General features: G+C 50.0%; 1 protein-coding gene across 2 annotated transcripts in view; it reads left to right on the forward strand.

The window, feature by feature from the left end:
* The window catches only part of LOC119970224 (trypsin inhibitor ClTI-1-like), a 43,838-nt gene that overhangs the window by 5,217 nt on the left and 20,909 nt on the right, over positions 1–17,712 (forward strand). The window contains exons 1-2 of one of the 2 annotated variants that reach the window (XM_038804497.1): positions 14,344–14,446; positions 15,058–15,092. In XM_038804497.1, the coding sequence (XP_038660425.1) occupies positions 14,410–14,446; positions 15,058–15,092 (72 nt within the window). In that variant the 5' untranslated portion in view covers positions 14,344–14,409. Of the gene's footprint in view, positions 1–14,343; positions 14,447–15,057; positions 15,093–17,712 lie in introns of those variants that run through there. The other variant, XM_038804496.1, reaches the window with a different exon arrangement.

Genomic DNA, 17,712 nt, shown 5'->3' on the forward strand with positions numbered 1-17,712 from the left:
TTTTTGTGCAACAGGTACAAACATACCAAAAAAATTCATTGAAGTATTTTCTAATTCTGCACTATGTACATTTATAATAAAGTTTTTCTTATTCACCAACGTACTCAAGTCTTACCTTTTTTTTGTAATTTTTAATGGGAAGAGTGACTCTGCTTCTTCTGTTCACAATTTGTTTAATATTAGGAGTGTCGCTGGAGAGCTGGATTCTCATATCAGACACACAATTGCACTCACTGTTCCCTCTCTTTTTTAAAAAAATAATTTTTATTGAAATTTTTTACAGAAAATATAACAAACAATGAAAAGCAACAATAAAACACCATAAAAACTGCAACATCCCCAAGACCGTATCAACGCATGTATCTCGCGCCCCCACCCCCCCAAACCCAGTAAACAAGAGAACTTAAAAATAAATTAAATTAAAATTAAATAAGCAAACATAGTCAACGTCCCCCCCCCACCCCTTCCCACCCCCCCTCCCCCCCGGGTTGCTGCTGCTGCTGACCCAGTACCCTATCGCTGAGCCAGAAAGTCGAGGAACGGTTGCCACCACCTAAAGAACCCTTGTACCGATCCTCTCAGGGCAAATTTGACCTTCTCCAGCTTGAGAAATCCCGCCATGTCATTGATCCAGGTCTCCACGCTTGGGGGCCTCGCATCCTTCCATTGTAGCAAGATCCTCCGCCGGGCTACTAGGGACGCAAAGTGCCAGCACACCGGCCTCTTTCACCTCCTGCATCCCGGCTCCAGCCCAACCCCAAAAATCGCGAGTCCCCAGCCTGGCTTGACCCTGGATCCTACCACCCTCGACACCGTCCTCACCACCCCCTTCTAGAACTCCTCCAGTGCCGGGCATGCCCAGAACATACGGGCATGGTTCGCTGGACTCCCCGAACACCTGACACACCTGTCTTCGCCCCCAAAGAACCTACTCATCCTAGACCCGGACATGTGGGCAATGTGCAGCACCTTGTACTGTTCCCTCTCTCACACACACACTCTCTCCCCTCTCTCACACACACTCTCTCCCCTCTCTCACATACACTCTCTCCCCTCTCTCACACACACTCTCCTCCCTCTCTCACACACACTCCCCACTCCCTCCTACACACACTCTCCCCCCTCTCTCTCGCACACACTCCCCTCTCTCTCTCACACACACACTCCCCTCTCTCTCTCACACACACTCCTCTCTCCCTCCTACACACACTTTCCCCCCTCTCTCACACACACTCTCCCCCTCTCTCACACACACACTCCCCTCTCTCTCTCACACACACTGTGGTGAATGTATTATACCAATCATCCACCAGTGTATTTGTATCTGTGCTATACTGTTGCCCTTGTGGGCTTCTCCTATGGGCCATTGTATGGCATTATCCATAGGGGAACATGTTGGGGCATGTATGGGCTGCGCCCATGGCTCCTCCCCTTGAAGGGAGGTATAAAGAGCAGTCGACCTGTAGGCGGTCCTGAGTATTGGTTCAGTCTCAGGCAGGCACTGTTCTAAGTTGATTAAAGCCACGGTTTATTTCTACTCATGTCTCGGGTGAATTGATGGTCGCATCAATTTAATCAACTTAAACGCAACTATGGAATCGGTCCTCAAACCTGACCAACTGGAATTTTTTCGCACTGGCTCCACTGCTTCAAGGCCTATCTCACAGCCTTCTCCACGCCTTCCATCACCGACGAACAGAAGCTGAGCCTCCTCCATGCACGGGTGAGCCATCAAATCTCTGTTCAACTCAACGGGGCCTGCTCCTACGCAGGCACCCTCGCGATGCTCGAATGCCTCTATGTACGGCCCGTGAACGAGGTCTACGCGCGACACATCCTCACCACTCACCGCCAGCATCCTGGGGAATCGCTAGAAGACTACCTATGCGACCTCAAAGTCCTCGCACGCAGCTGCAACTACCAGGCCGTTACGGTCACTCAACATATGGAACTCGCCGTCCGAGACGTCTACGTGGCGGGAGTTCGGTCCAATTATGTGAGACAGCGCCTACTCGAAAAGGGGGCCCTGGACCTGGATCAGGCAGTAAAGTCAGCCTCCTCTCTGGAAGTAGCGTTCCAGAGCCTTAACGCGTTCCCGGCTGACCACGCGGCCCCCTCGTGGACTCCCGACCAAAGACTACCCCAGTCCTGTGCCGCGCGGTCGCCCGCCTATCATGGGGGCTACCCTGCTATTTCTGCAACCAGTCCCAACATCCCTGGCAGCACTGCCCGGCCCGTAACGCGAACTGCAGCATCTGCGGGAGAAAAGGACATTTCGCCAAAGTTTGCCTGGCCAGGTCCAAGAACTCTAACTCACAGGCCCGATCCTCAGACTCACAGGCCCGCAGACCCCGCAGTATGGCAGCATGTCTGCTGACTCCGCCCCCTGCAGATGGCGTCATCAGTCTCGTGCTATCCGTGCGGGAAGCCATCTTCCAGCCCTCATAGCACGTGCGATTCACGGGGGCCACCATCTTGGCCATCCTCCCCCACACGGCCGGCCACGTGTGATCCATGGGGTCCGCCATCTTGGATGCCATCTTCCTCAACGCCCGCCACGCCATCTTCTACGCCGCTTGACGCGTACGATCAACAAGGGCAGCCAATGCGGAGCCGCCCCAGCACCTCTGACCACGCCGACTACCCGCAACTCAGCGCGGTCACCCTGGACCAGTCGCGACCCAAGCACCTCCGTAGATCTATGGTGACTGTCTGGGTAAACGGGCACGAGACGCCTTGCCTTTTCGGCTCCGGGAGCACAGAGAGCTTCATTCACCCGGACATAGTAAGACGCTGCTCGCTCACAATTTTCCAGGCACACCAAACCATCTCCCTCGCCTCTGGGTCGCACTCGGTGCAAATCCGAGGGTGCACTACCGCAACCCTAGCAATACAGGACGCCGTATACGCCAATTTTAAATTATATGTGCTCCCAGACCTCTTTGCTCCTCTCCTATTGGGACTAGATTTCCAATGCAACCTCAGGAGCCTAACCCTGAAGTTCGGGGGGGCCCTACCCCTACTCACCATATGCAGCCTCACGACCCTAAAAGTCAACCCTCCCCCACTCTTCGCAAACGTCACCGCTGACTGCAAACCATTCGCTATCAGAAACAGGCAGTATAGCATACAGGACAGGACTTTTATCAGGTCCGAGGTCCAGCGACTCTTACGGGAGGGAGTCATCGAGGCCAGCAATAGACCCTGGGAAGCTCTGTTGGTGATCATCAAGACCGGGGAAAAGAACCGGATGGTTGTAGATTGCAGCCAAACCATAAACCGGATTGCAGACATAGAACAAAGAACAGTACAGCACAGAACAGACCCTTCGGCCCTCGATGTTGTGCCGAGCAATGATCACCCTACTCAAACCCACGTATCCACCCTATACCCGTAACCCAACAACCCCCCCCACCTTACTTTTTAGGACACTACGGGCAATTTAGCATGGCCAATCCACCTAACCTGCACATCTTTGGACTGGTTAACCAGATCGCACACTACCGGGTGTTCTCCACGATGGATCTGAAGTCTGCATACCACCAGCTCCCAATCCGCCCAGGGGACCACTGCTACACGGCCTTTGAGGCAGACGGCCGCCTTTTCCACTTCCTCTGGGTCCCCTTTGGCGTCACGAAAGGGGTTTTGGTGTTCCAAGGAACAATGGACCGAATGGTGGACCAGTACGGGCTGTGGGCCACATTTCCGTACTTGGACAATGTCATCATCTGCGGCCATGATCAGCAGGACCACGATGCCAACCTCCATAGATTTCTCCAAACCGCCCAAACCCTAAACCTCACGTACAACAGGGAGAAATGCGTTTTCCGCACAACCAGATTAGCCATCCTCGGCTATGTCGTGGAAAACGGGGTCCTAGGACCCGACCCTGGCCGTATGCACCCCCTCCTGCAACTTCCCCTCCCCCACTGCCTCAAGGCCCTGAAGAGGTGCCTTGGGTTCTTTTCATATTCTGCCCAGTGGGTCCCCAACTATGCGGACAAAGCCCTCCCACTAATCAAGGCCACCATCTTCCCACTGGCAACTGAGACCCGCCAGGCCTTCAGCTGCATCAAGGTGGACATCGCCAAAGCCGCGATGCGCACGGTGGACGAGTCCGTTCCCTTTCAGGTGGAGTGCGACGCATCCAAGGTCGCTCTCGCCGCTACCCTCAATCAAGCAGGCAGACCAGTGGCGTTTTTTTTGCGCACCCTTACCACCTCCGAAATTCGGCACTCCTCAGTCGAGAAGGAGGCTCAAGCCATCGTGGAAGCCGTACGGCACTGGAAGCACTACCTCGCTGGTAGGAGGTTTACCCTCATCACCGACCAACGATCGGTAGCCTTCACGTTCGACAATACGCAGCAGGGCAAAATCAAGAATGATAAGATCTTGAGGTGGAGGATCAAACTCTCCACCTATAATTACGATAAAGCATATAGTCCTGGGAAGCTCAACGAGCCCCCAGGTGCCCTGTCCCGCAGCAAATAGGCCAGCGCGCAAGATGACCGACTACGGGCTATCCACGATGACCTCTGCCACCCGGGGGTCACCCGGCTTATCCACTATATCAAGGCCCACAACCTGCCCTACTCCACCGAGGAGGTCAGAGCCATGATCAGGGACTGCCAGATCTGTGCGGAGTGTAAACCGCACTTCTATCGACCAGATAAGGCCCACCTGTTAAAGGCATCCTGGCCCTTTGAGCGCCTCAGTATCGATTTCAAAGGGCCCCTCCCCTCCAATAACCGCAATACATATTTCCTCAATATTATTGATGTGTTCTCTCGCTTCCCCTTTGCAATCCCTTGCCCCGACATGACCACGTCCACCGTCATTAAAGCCCTCTTCACCCTGTTTGGTTTCCTCAATTATGTCCACAGTGACCAGGCTCGGCATTCATGAGCAACAAACTGCGTCAGTACCTGCTCAGTAAGGGCATCGCCTCGAGCAGAACGACCAGTTATAACCTGCGGGGAAACGGGCAGGTGGAGAGGGAGAACATGACAGTTTGGAAGGCTGCCTACTGGCCCGACGGTCGAGAAGTCTCCCAAACACCCGCTGGCAGGAGGTCCTACCCCATGCCCTACTCCATTGGGTCGCTCCTCTGCACGGCCACCAATGAGACCCCTCATAACCGCTTGTTTGTCTTCCCCAGGAAGTCCACCTCTGGGGTCTCATTTCCACCTTGGCTGGTGACTCCGGGACCTGTTCTTCTCCGGGGGCAGGCGAGGAGCCATAAAACGGATGCCCTGGTCGAGAGGGTCCGATGACTACATGCGAACCCCCGCTACGTCTACATCGAGCACCCCAACAGCAGGCAAGACACAGTTTCCCTCCGGGATCTGGCACCCACTGGTTTCCCCACTACAGACACCCCCCCTCTCATGGTTCCACTGCGGGACCTGGCACCCACTGATGCCACCTCCCCCGGTCACCCTCCCCGTCGGTGGACACCGACCGCACGCACCCCCTAGTGCCTCCCCCTCTACAACCCCCGCCGGCGCCGGCGCCGCTACCCCCAGCCCCAGCTATCTCCCCTGCGCCCTGACCCCCGACCCCAACCCGCACCAAAGCCCCGACCACTGTGCTCCCGGATGTATCCTCAACTAAGACATCCGTGTCCGCCGCACCACCGCCCGAGCTGAGGAGGTCAATGAGGACGATCAGGCCGCCGAAACAAATAGACTTGTGATTCCACTTCACCCCCGCCGGACTTCGCGTTTTTTTTAAACTGGGAGTGAATGTGATGAATGGTTACTGTATTACTGTACCCTTATCATCATGTAAGGTGATGTCCCCTTTAAGACCGGGGGCGCAATTCTCCCATCAGGAGATTAAGTGCCGACGCGTAGCTAAAACCGGAGTGTTTGACTCCGGCATTGGAGACCGCTCCCAGCCCCCTATTCTCCCGCCCACAGGGGGCTAAGAGCGGCGTCGTGTCATTTACGCGTGCTGGGCCTTGGCAGTGCGTAAAAGCGGCGCCATGTAAATGTCGCGGCCGGTGCCGCGTAAATGATGTAACCCGCGCATGCACGGTTGCCATCCTCCCCGAGGCCGCCCCGCAAGAAGATGTCAGATGGATCTTGCGGGGCGGCGGCGGAAAGGAGGTCCTCCTTCAGAGAGGTTGGCCCGCCGATCGGTGGGCACCAATCGCGGGCAAGACCCCTGTTGAGGCTCCCCCCGGTGCAGGGACCCTCCTCCCCCCCCCACAGGCCGCGCCCCCCCCCCCCCCAGCGTTCCCGCGCTATTCCCGCCGGCAGCGACCAGGTATGGACGGAACCTGTCATGTTGGACAGGCCGCTCGGCCCATCCGGGTCGGAGTATCGCCGCTCGCCTGTTGCAAACGGCGAGTGGCGATTCTCCCAGCAGCCAGCCGTTATTCTCGCCGCGCCGGTTGGGGGGGGGTGAGAGAATCGCATGCGGGTGCCAGGCGGTGTGGCGGGACTCGTGCGGCGCCCCAGCGATTCTCCCAACCGGAGTTGGGGGGGGTGGGGGGAGAAGGGGAGAATTCCGCCCCAAGTTTGGAACCCTGGGGGACTCCGCCTCCGGCTCCACCCACCAGGGAGTCATATATAAGGGGCCGCCCTGCAGGCAGCACCCAGTAAGCACCCGTCACTGCATCCAGCTAGTTCTAAGCTTATTAAAGCCTTCTTTACCGTTCTACTCTCTTGCGTCGTTATTGGGGGTACTACACACATACTCTCCTCTCTCACACACACAGTCTCCTCTCTCTCTCACACACACACTCGCCCCCCTCTCTCACACACATACACTCTCCCCCCTCTCTCAAACACACACTCTCTTTCATACACACGCCCCTCTCTCTCTCACAAATACTCCCCCTCCCCTCTCTCTCTCATACACACACACATTCACTCTCCCCCCTCTCTCACACACATACTTCCCTCTCTCTCTCTCATATACACACAACTCCTCTCTCTCTCTGGTCAAGGTAAGGCATCTGTACCTGGAAGAGGGGTTTGCCAGTATAGAGAAACTGAAGGAGAGGGCAGAGTTCCCAAGAAGAAGTGACTTTAGACACTTGCAGGTAAGGGACTTCACGCAGAATGTGGTTGGAAAGGTTTCCCCAGGTTACCGAGGTATTCCCTGTTGAAGGGGCTGCTGCTCCCGGACATGGAACGGGAGGAGAGGATCGGAGACATATATGGGTGGCTGAGAGAGCAGGGAGATGAGCAGATGGTGAAAATTAAGAAATGGGAGAGGGAGTTGGGAGGGGGGATAAATTGGTGAGTGTGGAGTGAGGCACAATGAAGGGTAAACGTGACTTCCTTGTGCGCGAGGATGAGCCTGATACAATTCAAGGCAGTACAGAGGCTGCATATGCCTCGGGCAAGAATGAGTGGGTTCTTTCAGGGAGTGGCAGACGAGTGCGAGAAGTGTTGGCGGGGACCAGCAAACCACACACACACATGTCCTCAGGTTGCGTGAAGTTGGAGAGATTTTGGCCGGGAGTGTTTGCGGCACTAACCAGGGGCGGCATTCTCCCTTACCCGGCGTGACGGAGGATCCCGGAGTAGGGGAGTGACGCCAACCACTCAGGGGTCGCGCCTCCCCAAAGGTGGAGAATTCTCCCCACCTTTGGGGGCCAGCCCCGTGCCGGAGCGGTTTGCACCAGAAGACTGGCGCGAACACCCGGCGCCCCCGCCAGAAGGGCTGGCCGAAAGGCTTTCGCCGGTCGGCGCATGCGCCGGCAGTGACGTCAGCGGCAGCTGGCCGCTGACGTCACTGCCGGCGCATGCGCGATGTGGTGTTCCCTTCCGCCTCCGCCATGGCGGAGGCCGTGGCGGCCGCGGAAGAAACTAGTGCACCCAGGGCACTGGCCCGGCCCCTGATTGGGGGGCCCCGATCGCGGGCCGGGCCACCGTGGGGGCACCCCCCGGGGTCCGATCGCCCCCCGCTCCCCCCCCCCCCCCAGGACCCCGGGGGCCTGCTCGCGCTGTGAATTGCGCTTTCACGTATCTGATCGTCAGTCCAGAAGTAAAACACTCGAACACGTCAGTAACGAATATTCGTTTATTTACGGCCGGGACAAATCTCTAAGCAGTCGGGTAACCACCTTCGAGAAGTGCCAAAGTCCAAAATATGGACTGTCTCTTTATACAATCACAGCTTAGGGGTGGTCCCTTTAAATTCCTAGATACACCTATGATTTGGCAAGGATCCAGAACATGTACATATATGGAATTATTCTTCGAGGTCGGGAGGTTATTTTTGACATAATCATTAGCACAAGTCACTATTAATATTAATACAAAGGTTTTTGTATCCCATGGCCATCTGGCTTATCTCATTCCAAGGCCCTTCCTTTAATATTTCAATGTTTATTTGTTCCAACTGGTCAAACGAGCTTAATTATGTTATTTCTGCAATAAAGTAACGGTTCCCATTCATTCCATTCTTTGCCTTTTTGACCTCTCTGCTTTTACAGATACGGTCAGAACATTAATTAGTACCAATGCCACACTCCCTATATTCCATCCCATAACCTTCTGACATCTTTGCTGTTACAGATACGGTCAGAACACACTCCCTTTATTTCCTCCCTTGACCTGTTGACATCTCTTTCACAGAGCTTTTCAGAACTGTTATATTAACCCTATCAGCGAAGTTCCAAATGAAATCCACTTCTACAGCGCTGCTGAGCCCGCCGTTCCAGAGGTGGTTTAAACCTCGGCGGTGGGAGAGGCCTCCCAGCGGCGGGACCTCGGCCCATCCAGGCCGGAGAATCGCCGCAGGGGCCTCTCCGATCAGCGGGGCGAGATTCCTGCCCCCGCCACTTCCCTGCTGGGAGTCAGAGAATTTTGCCCCAGGATAGTGGGGGAGGAGATTGGGCCAGACATATGGGTGGCGAGATTTGGGATATCGGAGAAGCCAGAGCTGACAGAGAGGAGGAAGGCCGATATTGTGGCCTTCACCTCTCTGATTGCCCGGCGAAGAATCTTATTAGAATGGCGGTCGGCGGCCTGGCTGGGAGGCTTATATGACTTTTCCTCTGGAAAAGCTCAAATACAAACTGAGGGGTTCAGCAGTGGGCTTTGAGGCAAGGTGGGGGATATTCATGGCCATGTTTGAAGAGTTGTTTGTCATGGGGGAGGGAGGGGGTGAAAACGAGGAAAAAATTGTACAAACTGTATAATTGTGCAAACTGTATAATTATGCATTTGGGGTATGTTCCCCGGACTGTTTATGCTTTGTAACCATTTGCATAAGTTTGGAATAAAATACATTTTATAAAAAAGTCTGTCCCTTTCTTAAAGGGATGCAAAGACCCCCAAGACTTTACACTGGCAAGCGTGCAGCAGGACGTAGCATGTTTTGAACAACGTTGGATCTCGAGTTCACCAGTCCAGCCAATATATATATATGTACTATGAGTGAAAGCCCTTTGGGGAATGTGGAGACCGTGACAGACCCATCAGTGACCAAAGCACTTACATAAGAATGAGAATACACAAGAATAAATCAAGATCACACAAAAAGTTTAGCAGGTAGAGGGTGAGAGACTTTCCTGCTTACAGCAGTCGTTGGGCTCAGAGAGATTATAAAATCAACTGGAAAGTGCAGGAAAGAGAAGCAAAGAGTTTGAGATTTGGAGCTGTGTAGAAAGTGTGTACCACCGCTCCTGTTGTTGCTGCAGCATGTATCGAACCTGAACGCTAGTACAATCATGGCTGAAGCTCAGGAAGCTAGAAACCAGGAGGGGAAAGAATGTTTGAAAAAAACAGTTCTTGAAAATGTATTTGTGCACAGGATATGGGTTTCGCAGGCGAGGCCATTCCTCACTGCCCTTGAGAAGGTGGTGGTTGAATCACTGCAGTCCATGTGGGATAGGTACTCCCACAATGTTTGGAAGAGAGTTCCAAATTTTGACCCAGTGACAATGAAGGAATAGCGATATCGTTCCAAGTCAGGGCAGTGTGTGGCTTGGAGGGAAACCTGCAACTGATGGTGTTGCCATGTATCTGCTACCCTCGTCCTTCAAGGTCGTCGAGGTCACGGGTTTGGAAGATACTGTCAAAGTACTGTTGGTGAGTTCCTACAGTGCATCTTGTGGATGGTACACATTGCTGTCAGTGTGCTTTGGTGGTGGGGGGAATTAATATCTAAGGTTGTGCATAGGGTGCCATTCAAGTGAGTCGCTTTGGTCAATGGTATTGAGCTTTTTGAGTGTAGTTGGAGCTGCATTCATCCAGGCATCTGGAGAGTATTCCATCACACTCCTCACTTGAGCCTTGTAGATAATGGACAGACTTTGGGGAGTCAGGAGGTGAGTTACTTACCACAGGATTCCGAGCATCTGACCTGTCCTGGTAGCCACAGTATTTATGTGGCTGTTCCAGTTCAGTTTCTGGTCAATGGTAACCTGCAGCATGTTGATAGTGGGGGAATCAATGGTGGTAAAGCCATTGAATGTCAAGAGGAGATGGTTAGATTCTCTCATGTTGGAGATATTCACTGTCTGGCACTTGTGTGGTGCGAAAGCTACTTGTCACGAACAGCCTAAGCCTGAATGTTGTCCAGGCCTTGCTGCGTTTGGACACAGACAACTTCAAGAGTTGTGAATGGTGCTGTACAATGTGCAATCAGGAGTTTGAGAATTACAGATACTATACCAAATAAACTGTTGAGAAGACGGCTAGTTCACAGAGTGAAAAAACAAATTGGGCCTTTCTGCCAAGTCTGCCCCTTCCTTAAAGGGGTGCAAAATCTTCCAACACTAACATTCTAATATGGATCTCTGGAATAGACTCTACAGTGTATCACTAGACTGATATCTATCTTAAATATCTTAAAGCCCCTTAGTTACCACAGTAGACTAAGAACTTGGGCTTGTTTTGCTTCAGAAAAGTGTAGACCAGGGGTTCCCAAACTGTGGGTCATCACCCCCCCATGGAGTCGCAGCAATAGTATTTGAGGCCAAGAGAACCCCCTCCTCCAAGGTAACAATGGTCACTGTGGGGAGGAGACTCTGGTGGGACAACTCGGGACTTGACGCCACCAAACTACAAACTTAAAAAACACTTTTAGTGTCAAGCCCCATCAGGCCCGAGCTGTTTGTGGACCAAATGAGTGCAGGCAGATCAGGTGGACGTAACTCAGTGACTGACTGATTTGTCTGGAGTGCAGGAAATCATAGAACATAGAACATATAAAATACAGCATAGAACAGGCCCTTCGGCCCACGATGTTGTGCCGAACCTTTGTCCTAGATTAAGAACAAATTAATCTACACCCCATCATTCTACTGTAATCCATGTACCTATCCAATAGCCGCTTGAAGGTCCCTAATGTTTCCGACTCAACTACTTCCACAGGCAGTGCATTCCATGCTTCCACTACTTTCTGGGTAAAGAACCTACCTCTGACATCCCCCCCTATATCTTCCACCATTCACCTTAAATTTATGTCCCCTTGTAATGGTTTGTTCTACCCGGGGAAAAAGTATCTGACTGTCTACTCTATCTATTCCCCTGATCATCTTATAAACTTCTATCAAGTCTCCCCTCATCCTTCTCCATTCTAATGAGAAAAGGCCGAGCACCCTCAACATTTCCTTGTAAGACCTACTCTCCATTCCGGGCAACATCCTGGTAAATCTCCTTTGCACCTTTTCCAAAGCTTCCACATCCTTCCTAAAATGAGGCGACCAGAACTGCACACAGTACTCCAAATGTGGCCTTACCAAGGTTTTGTACAGCAGCATCATCACCTCACGGCTCTTAAATTCAATCCCTCCGCTAATGAACGCTAGCACACCATAGGCCTTCTTCACAGCTCTATCCACTTGAGTGGCGACTTTCAAAGATCTATGAACATAGACCCCAAGATCTCTCTGCTCCTCCACATTGCCAAGAACCCTACCGTTAACCCTGTATTCCGCATTCAGATTTGTCCTTCCAAAATGGACAAACTCCACCTGCCACTTCTCAGCCCAGCTCTGCATCCTATCATGGGAGGTTATTCAGCTGAACCGAGAAAGTGAGTGGCGGCTTCACATTTTACAGTAATTCTTCTCCTCTCTGCCTATTGTACTAGCTCCTTATCCTGGGCTGGCGACTCTGCTTTGCAGGCACTGGCAATGAGGCCTAAAAGGGTGGGGAGTGGGGGGTGGGGGCGGGGGGTGGTGTTGGGAGTGGGCAGCAGTGGAAGGGGAGGATGATGATGGAAGAGGGGATGAAGACTGCATGTGAGAAGAGAGGAGAGGGGCTGATTACTGTGTGTGTGGACGGGGAAGAGGAGAAAGGCTGCACTGTGTGTGAGGGGAGTGGGGGGGGGGGGGGGGGGGGGGGGGCGTGCAAGGGACTTCCCTGAGCCTTCTGTTCCTGCAGAGTATGGAGAGCTTGACTAAAACCAACATGAATGTGAAAATATTAACATTTTTACAATTTAAAAACCCAGATTTTCACATTTATATCACTCCATAATATCCAAATTGTAATAATTATATGTTGAATTTTTATATGTTACTTTATTGCTGTGTGGTTTTTCCTACTGTCTTAAAATGGGGAGATATTAGAAAATAGTTTGGGAAGCTGTGGTGTAGACTGGGTAGATTTCATTAACTTCTTTAAAATAATGAAAGGACTAATGTATTCATATAGCTAAACCGTTTGAATCAGAAAGGTGATCAGGATATTCAACAGCACTATGATGATGTAGGACAGGCTGCTTTTTAATCTCTCCCTTTTTTTTCACTTCGAACTGTGCATTCCAGTGTTATCAGCAATTCTTAGTCAGACCTTCCGTTTACAGCAGCAGTTGCATCTTTCGTTGCAGTTCACAGGGACAGCAAGTTACCCATTTAGTCTTTGATAGACATATATTTGAAAGATAGCGGGCAGGATTTACTGGTTGGTCACGCCAACGGGAAATTCTGGTCCCACACCGGCGCACAGGTTTCCCGGTGACGAGGGGTGCAGACATCGAGAAATCGCACCCAGCTTTACAGTTAGTGGATGACTGTTCTGGGCAGTGAAGTTGTAGCTACCATTAGACTGAATGTTTGGTTCACTTTGCATTTGGTGATCGATGTTGCCATTTTCCTGCCGGCCACTCACACAGCTATGACCTGTGAAAGGATAACAGGATGACCCCTGATCATTTTGTCAACAAGTTTGAAAGTACTAATCGTTCCTATTCTGTTAAGTGAATGGACACATTCAGTTAAGGCTATCTCAGCAGAGCCACTAGTTTTATAGTGGATCCATCTGTCACTTCTAAGCTGTTTAATGGGACAGTTTAATAACAACAGTGGAGCCAGCTACCTGTTAGTCTGTCTGAGAACTCCTTATGGCTTTGTTATTTCAGGACTCAATGTTAATCCTTCACAGAATTCCTTAATGCGGTTCAAGTATGTGACAGCCTCTAGAATGTATTATTATGATTTGGGCAGCATGCTTTGGGCGAAATGTTCAATTCCAGCAGGGCAGGAATGTGGGCAGTAGTATTCCGTTATACACCCCACCCGACTTTACATTAATTTTCAGCAAATGCTACAACAGAGGAGTGTGGTGACTAGGGGATTTTCACAGTAACTTCATTGCAGTGTTGATGTAAGCCTACTTGGGACACTAATAAAGATTATTATTATTATTATTCCCTCTCCTGGCTGAAGTTTATCTGTCAACCCACATCAACCCTTGCTGAGTGAAAACTGGCTGCTGTGTTTTCCACATTTACAACAGTGACTACACTTCAAAAAAACCCGATTAGCTGTAAAACGCATTAGGACATCCCAATTATATGGAAGTTGCCATGGAAATACAAGTCTTTCTTTTCTTTTTAGTCTAGTTAACCATTATTGCAGCACCAAAAACTTTAATTTATATGGCACCTTTAATGTGATAAAACATCACAACGGTTAACTGTTGCATCATTTCAAGTATGGGACTCAGAAATAATTCACTGCATTATTTATCACAAAGGACTGCACTTTTGTGTTAATTGTGGTGATGATGGGCAGCACGGTGGTGCAGTGGTTAGCATTGCTGCCTCATGGTGCCGGGAACTCGGGTTCGATCCTGGCTCTGGGTCACTGTCCGTGTGGAGTTTGCACATTCTCCCCGTGTTTGCGTGGGTTTCGTCCCCACAACTCAAAGATGTGCAGGGTAGGTGGATTGGCCGCGATAAATTGCCCCTTAATTGGAGAAAATGAATTGGGTACTCTACATTAATAAAATACAAAATAGTGGTGGTGAAAGGGTTTCAGATTGGCTTGCTTTAGTGGGTGTGTCCTTGATATTCTGCCTGTCAATTCAATGTTATTATCAATTGTTGCTTTCCTGTGATTTGCTGACTTGACCCCACCTTCCTGGGAATAGATATAAGGTGCCCCGGCCAGTACTACTTCAGTTCAGTTCATGAGCTTCAATTAGAGTGCTGAGGATGGAGTTTTTGGTGATGCTGATTGTCTGTGCTACAGGTATTGTCTCCGGTGGATTGTCTGTTAAAGTGGACAGTGCAAGAAGTGGGAGCTGTAACTGAGGGTAGAACTCAATTTCTGCACTGCGGTGTATTGTAAATATTTCTATTTAGAGAGGTATGGTCAATCATTGTAGTTTAATAGTTAACAGAATAAGTTAACAAGTTATGGTACTGGTCGCAAAATGCAAGAGAAGGAACTGTGTCATAAATAAAAACAGAAAATGCTGGAAAACCTCAGCAGGTCTGGCAGCATCTGTGAAGAGAGAAACAAGAGAGGTAATATTTCAAATCCACAGGAATGGTTTGGACTCGAACCATTAAGTCTGTTTCCCACTTCACAGTTGCTGAGTTTTCCCACCATTTTCTGTTTTTATTTCAGGTTTTCAGCATCTGCACTATTTTGCATTTATTTTAAGGAATTGTGCCAGTCGGTTTAAGCAAGTTGGTCATAGAGTTTGGGGATGGTGATGTGGGAGATGTAATCTGTTGGTATAATGCAACTTGTATAAGAGTAATGCATGTTCTAGATTTGAGTGGAAATCTTGCTGGCTTTATCAAAGGTTCTGATTTACACTCAGACATCTAACAATTGCCTTTCTCTGTTTCCAGCTTTGACAGTTCACCCAACTGATGCCAAAAAAAACGTAAGTGCCAATTTTTCTTTTTGTAGTACAGAGGCTGCCAAATCTTGTTGGTTGAGGACTCCTTTTCAAATGAATTGGTAATCATGACCCATCTTCGCACCACCTAAACTGTAATACTCAAAATGTGAAAGTGCCGCATGTAAATTGCTTTAATAATGCTTTTAGGAAAACCAGTATTGACTTAATAAAATGTAAAATTTGCATTTATCTAAAGCTGTTCAGTGAATAGGTGTGCCCGCTTCTCACTGCAATGTTTGTCCATCCTCAGCAGGCACAGGAGCAAAGTAAATCATGAAGAGAGCACTGGCGAAGCAGGGTGGGTGAAGATTCACACGACTGGCAGAGCAGGTGCATGGGGGTGGATAAAAGCATGCAGCGAGCAGGAGCACAAAGGCGAACAGTACTTGGAAAGAGTACTAGAGGAGCAAGATGAGAGCAGGTCCAAAGGGGAGAGCAGGTGAATGGGGAGAACAGGAGCAACAGGTGGGAAAGTGTTTTGGAGACAGCGCAAGAGGAGAAAGGGGTGTGGGGGGGGGGGGGGGGGGGTGGAGAGCATGACCATAAGACCATAAAGCATAGGAGCAGAATTAGGCCACTCGGCCCATCGAGTCTGCTCCGCCATTCAATCATGGCTGATATTTTCTCATCCCCTTTCTCCTGCCTTCTCTCCAAAACCCCTGATCCCCTTATTAATCAAGAACCTATCTATCTCTATCTTAAAGACACTCAGTGATTTGGCCTTCACAGCCTTCTGTGGCAAAGAGTTCCACAGATTCACCACCTACTGACTGAAGAAATTCCTCCTCATCTCTGTTTTAAAGGATTGGCCCTTTAGTCTGAGATTGTGTCCTCTGGTTCTAGTTTTTCGTACAAGTGGAAACATCCTCTCCATGCCCACTCTATCCAGGCCTCGCTGTATCCAGTAAGTTTCTATAAGATCCTCCCTCATCCTTCTAAACTCCAACGAGCACAGACTCCTAGTCCTCAACCGTTCCTCATAAGACCAGCTCTTCATTCCGGGGACCATTTTTGTGAACCTCCTCTGGACACTTTCCAAAGCCAGTACATCCTTCCTTAGATACAGGGCCTAAAACTGCCCACAATACGCCAAATGGGTCTGACCAGACCCTTATAAAACCTCAGAAGTATATCTCTGGTCTTGTATTCTAGCCCTCTCGACATGAATGCTAACATTGCATTTGCCTTCCTAACTGCCGACTGAACCTGCATGTTAACCTGAAGAGAATCGTGAACAAGGACTCCCAAGTCCCTTTGTGCTTCTGATTTCCTAAGCATTTCCCCATTTAAAAAATAGACTATGCCTCCATTCCTCCTTCCAAAGTGCATAACCTCACACTTTTCCACATTATATTCCATCTGCCACTTCTTTGTCCACTCTCCTAGCTTGTCCAAATCCTACTGCAGTCCCCTTGCTTCCTCAATACTACCTGTCCGTCTACAGATCTTTGTATGATCTTCAAACTTAGCAACAGTGCCTTCAGTTCCTTCCTCCAGATCATTAATGTATATTGTGAAAAGTTGTGGTCCCAGACCTCTGAGGCACACGACTAGTCACCGGCTGCCATCCTGAAAAAGACACCTTTATCCCCACTCTCTGCCTTCTGTCAGTCAGCCAATCCTCTATCCATGCAAGGATCGTACCCTTAACACCATCGGCTCTTAACTTATTTCACAGTCTCCTATGCGGCACCTTGTCAAAGGCCTTCTGGAAATCTAAATAAATCACGTCCATGGGTTCTTCTTTGTCTCACTTCCTTGTTTCCACCTCAAAGAACTCTAACAGATTTGTCAGACATAATCTCCCCTTGACGAAGCCGTGCTGACTCAGTCCTATTTTAGCATGCACTTCCAAGTACTCCGAAATCTCATCTTTAATAATGGACTCTAAAATCTTACCAATGACCGAAAGTCAGGCTACCCGGCTTATAATTTCCCATCTTCTGCCTCCCTCCCTTCTTAAATAGCGGTGTTACATTTGCCATTTTCTAGTCCTCTGATACCCTTCCTGCCTCCAATGATTCCTGAAAGATCATCACCAATGCCTCCACAATCTCCTCAGCTATCTCTTTTAGGACCCTGGGGTGTAGTCCGTCTGATCCACCTTCAGACCTTTCAGTTTCCCCAAACCTTTCTCCTTAATGACGAACGCTGCACTCACCTCTGTCCCCTGATTCTCCTGGAGCTCTGGCATCCCACTGGTCTCTTCCACTGTGAAGACTGATGCAAAGTAATTATTCACTTCCTCTGCCATTTCTTTGTTTCCTATTATTACTTCTCCAGCCACATTTTCCAGTGGTCCAATATCTGTGTTTGCCTCTCTCTTACCTTCTATATATTGAAAAAAACTCTTCTTATCTTTTATATTACTAGCTAGCTTGCACTCATGTTTCATCTTCTCTCCCCTTATTACTTTTTTAGTTGTCTTCTGCTCACTTTTAAAGGCTTCCCAATCCTCTGGCTTCCCACTAACCTTCAGCACTTTGTATGCTTTTTCTTTTGCTTTTATGCTGTCCATGACTTCCCTCGTCAGCCATGGATGACTTGACCTGCCCTTAGAGTGTTTCCTCCTCCTTGGGATGAATTTCTGCTGTGCCTCCCA

The sequence above is a fragment of the Scyliorhinus canicula genome, chromosome 8 (assembly GCF_902713615.1).
Source record: "Scyliorhinus canicula chromosome 8, sScyCan1.1, whole genome shotgun sequence".
Lineage (NCBI taxonomy): Eukaryota > Metazoa > Chordata > Chondrichthyes > Carcharhiniformes > Scyliorhinidae > Scyliorhinus > Scyliorhinus canicula.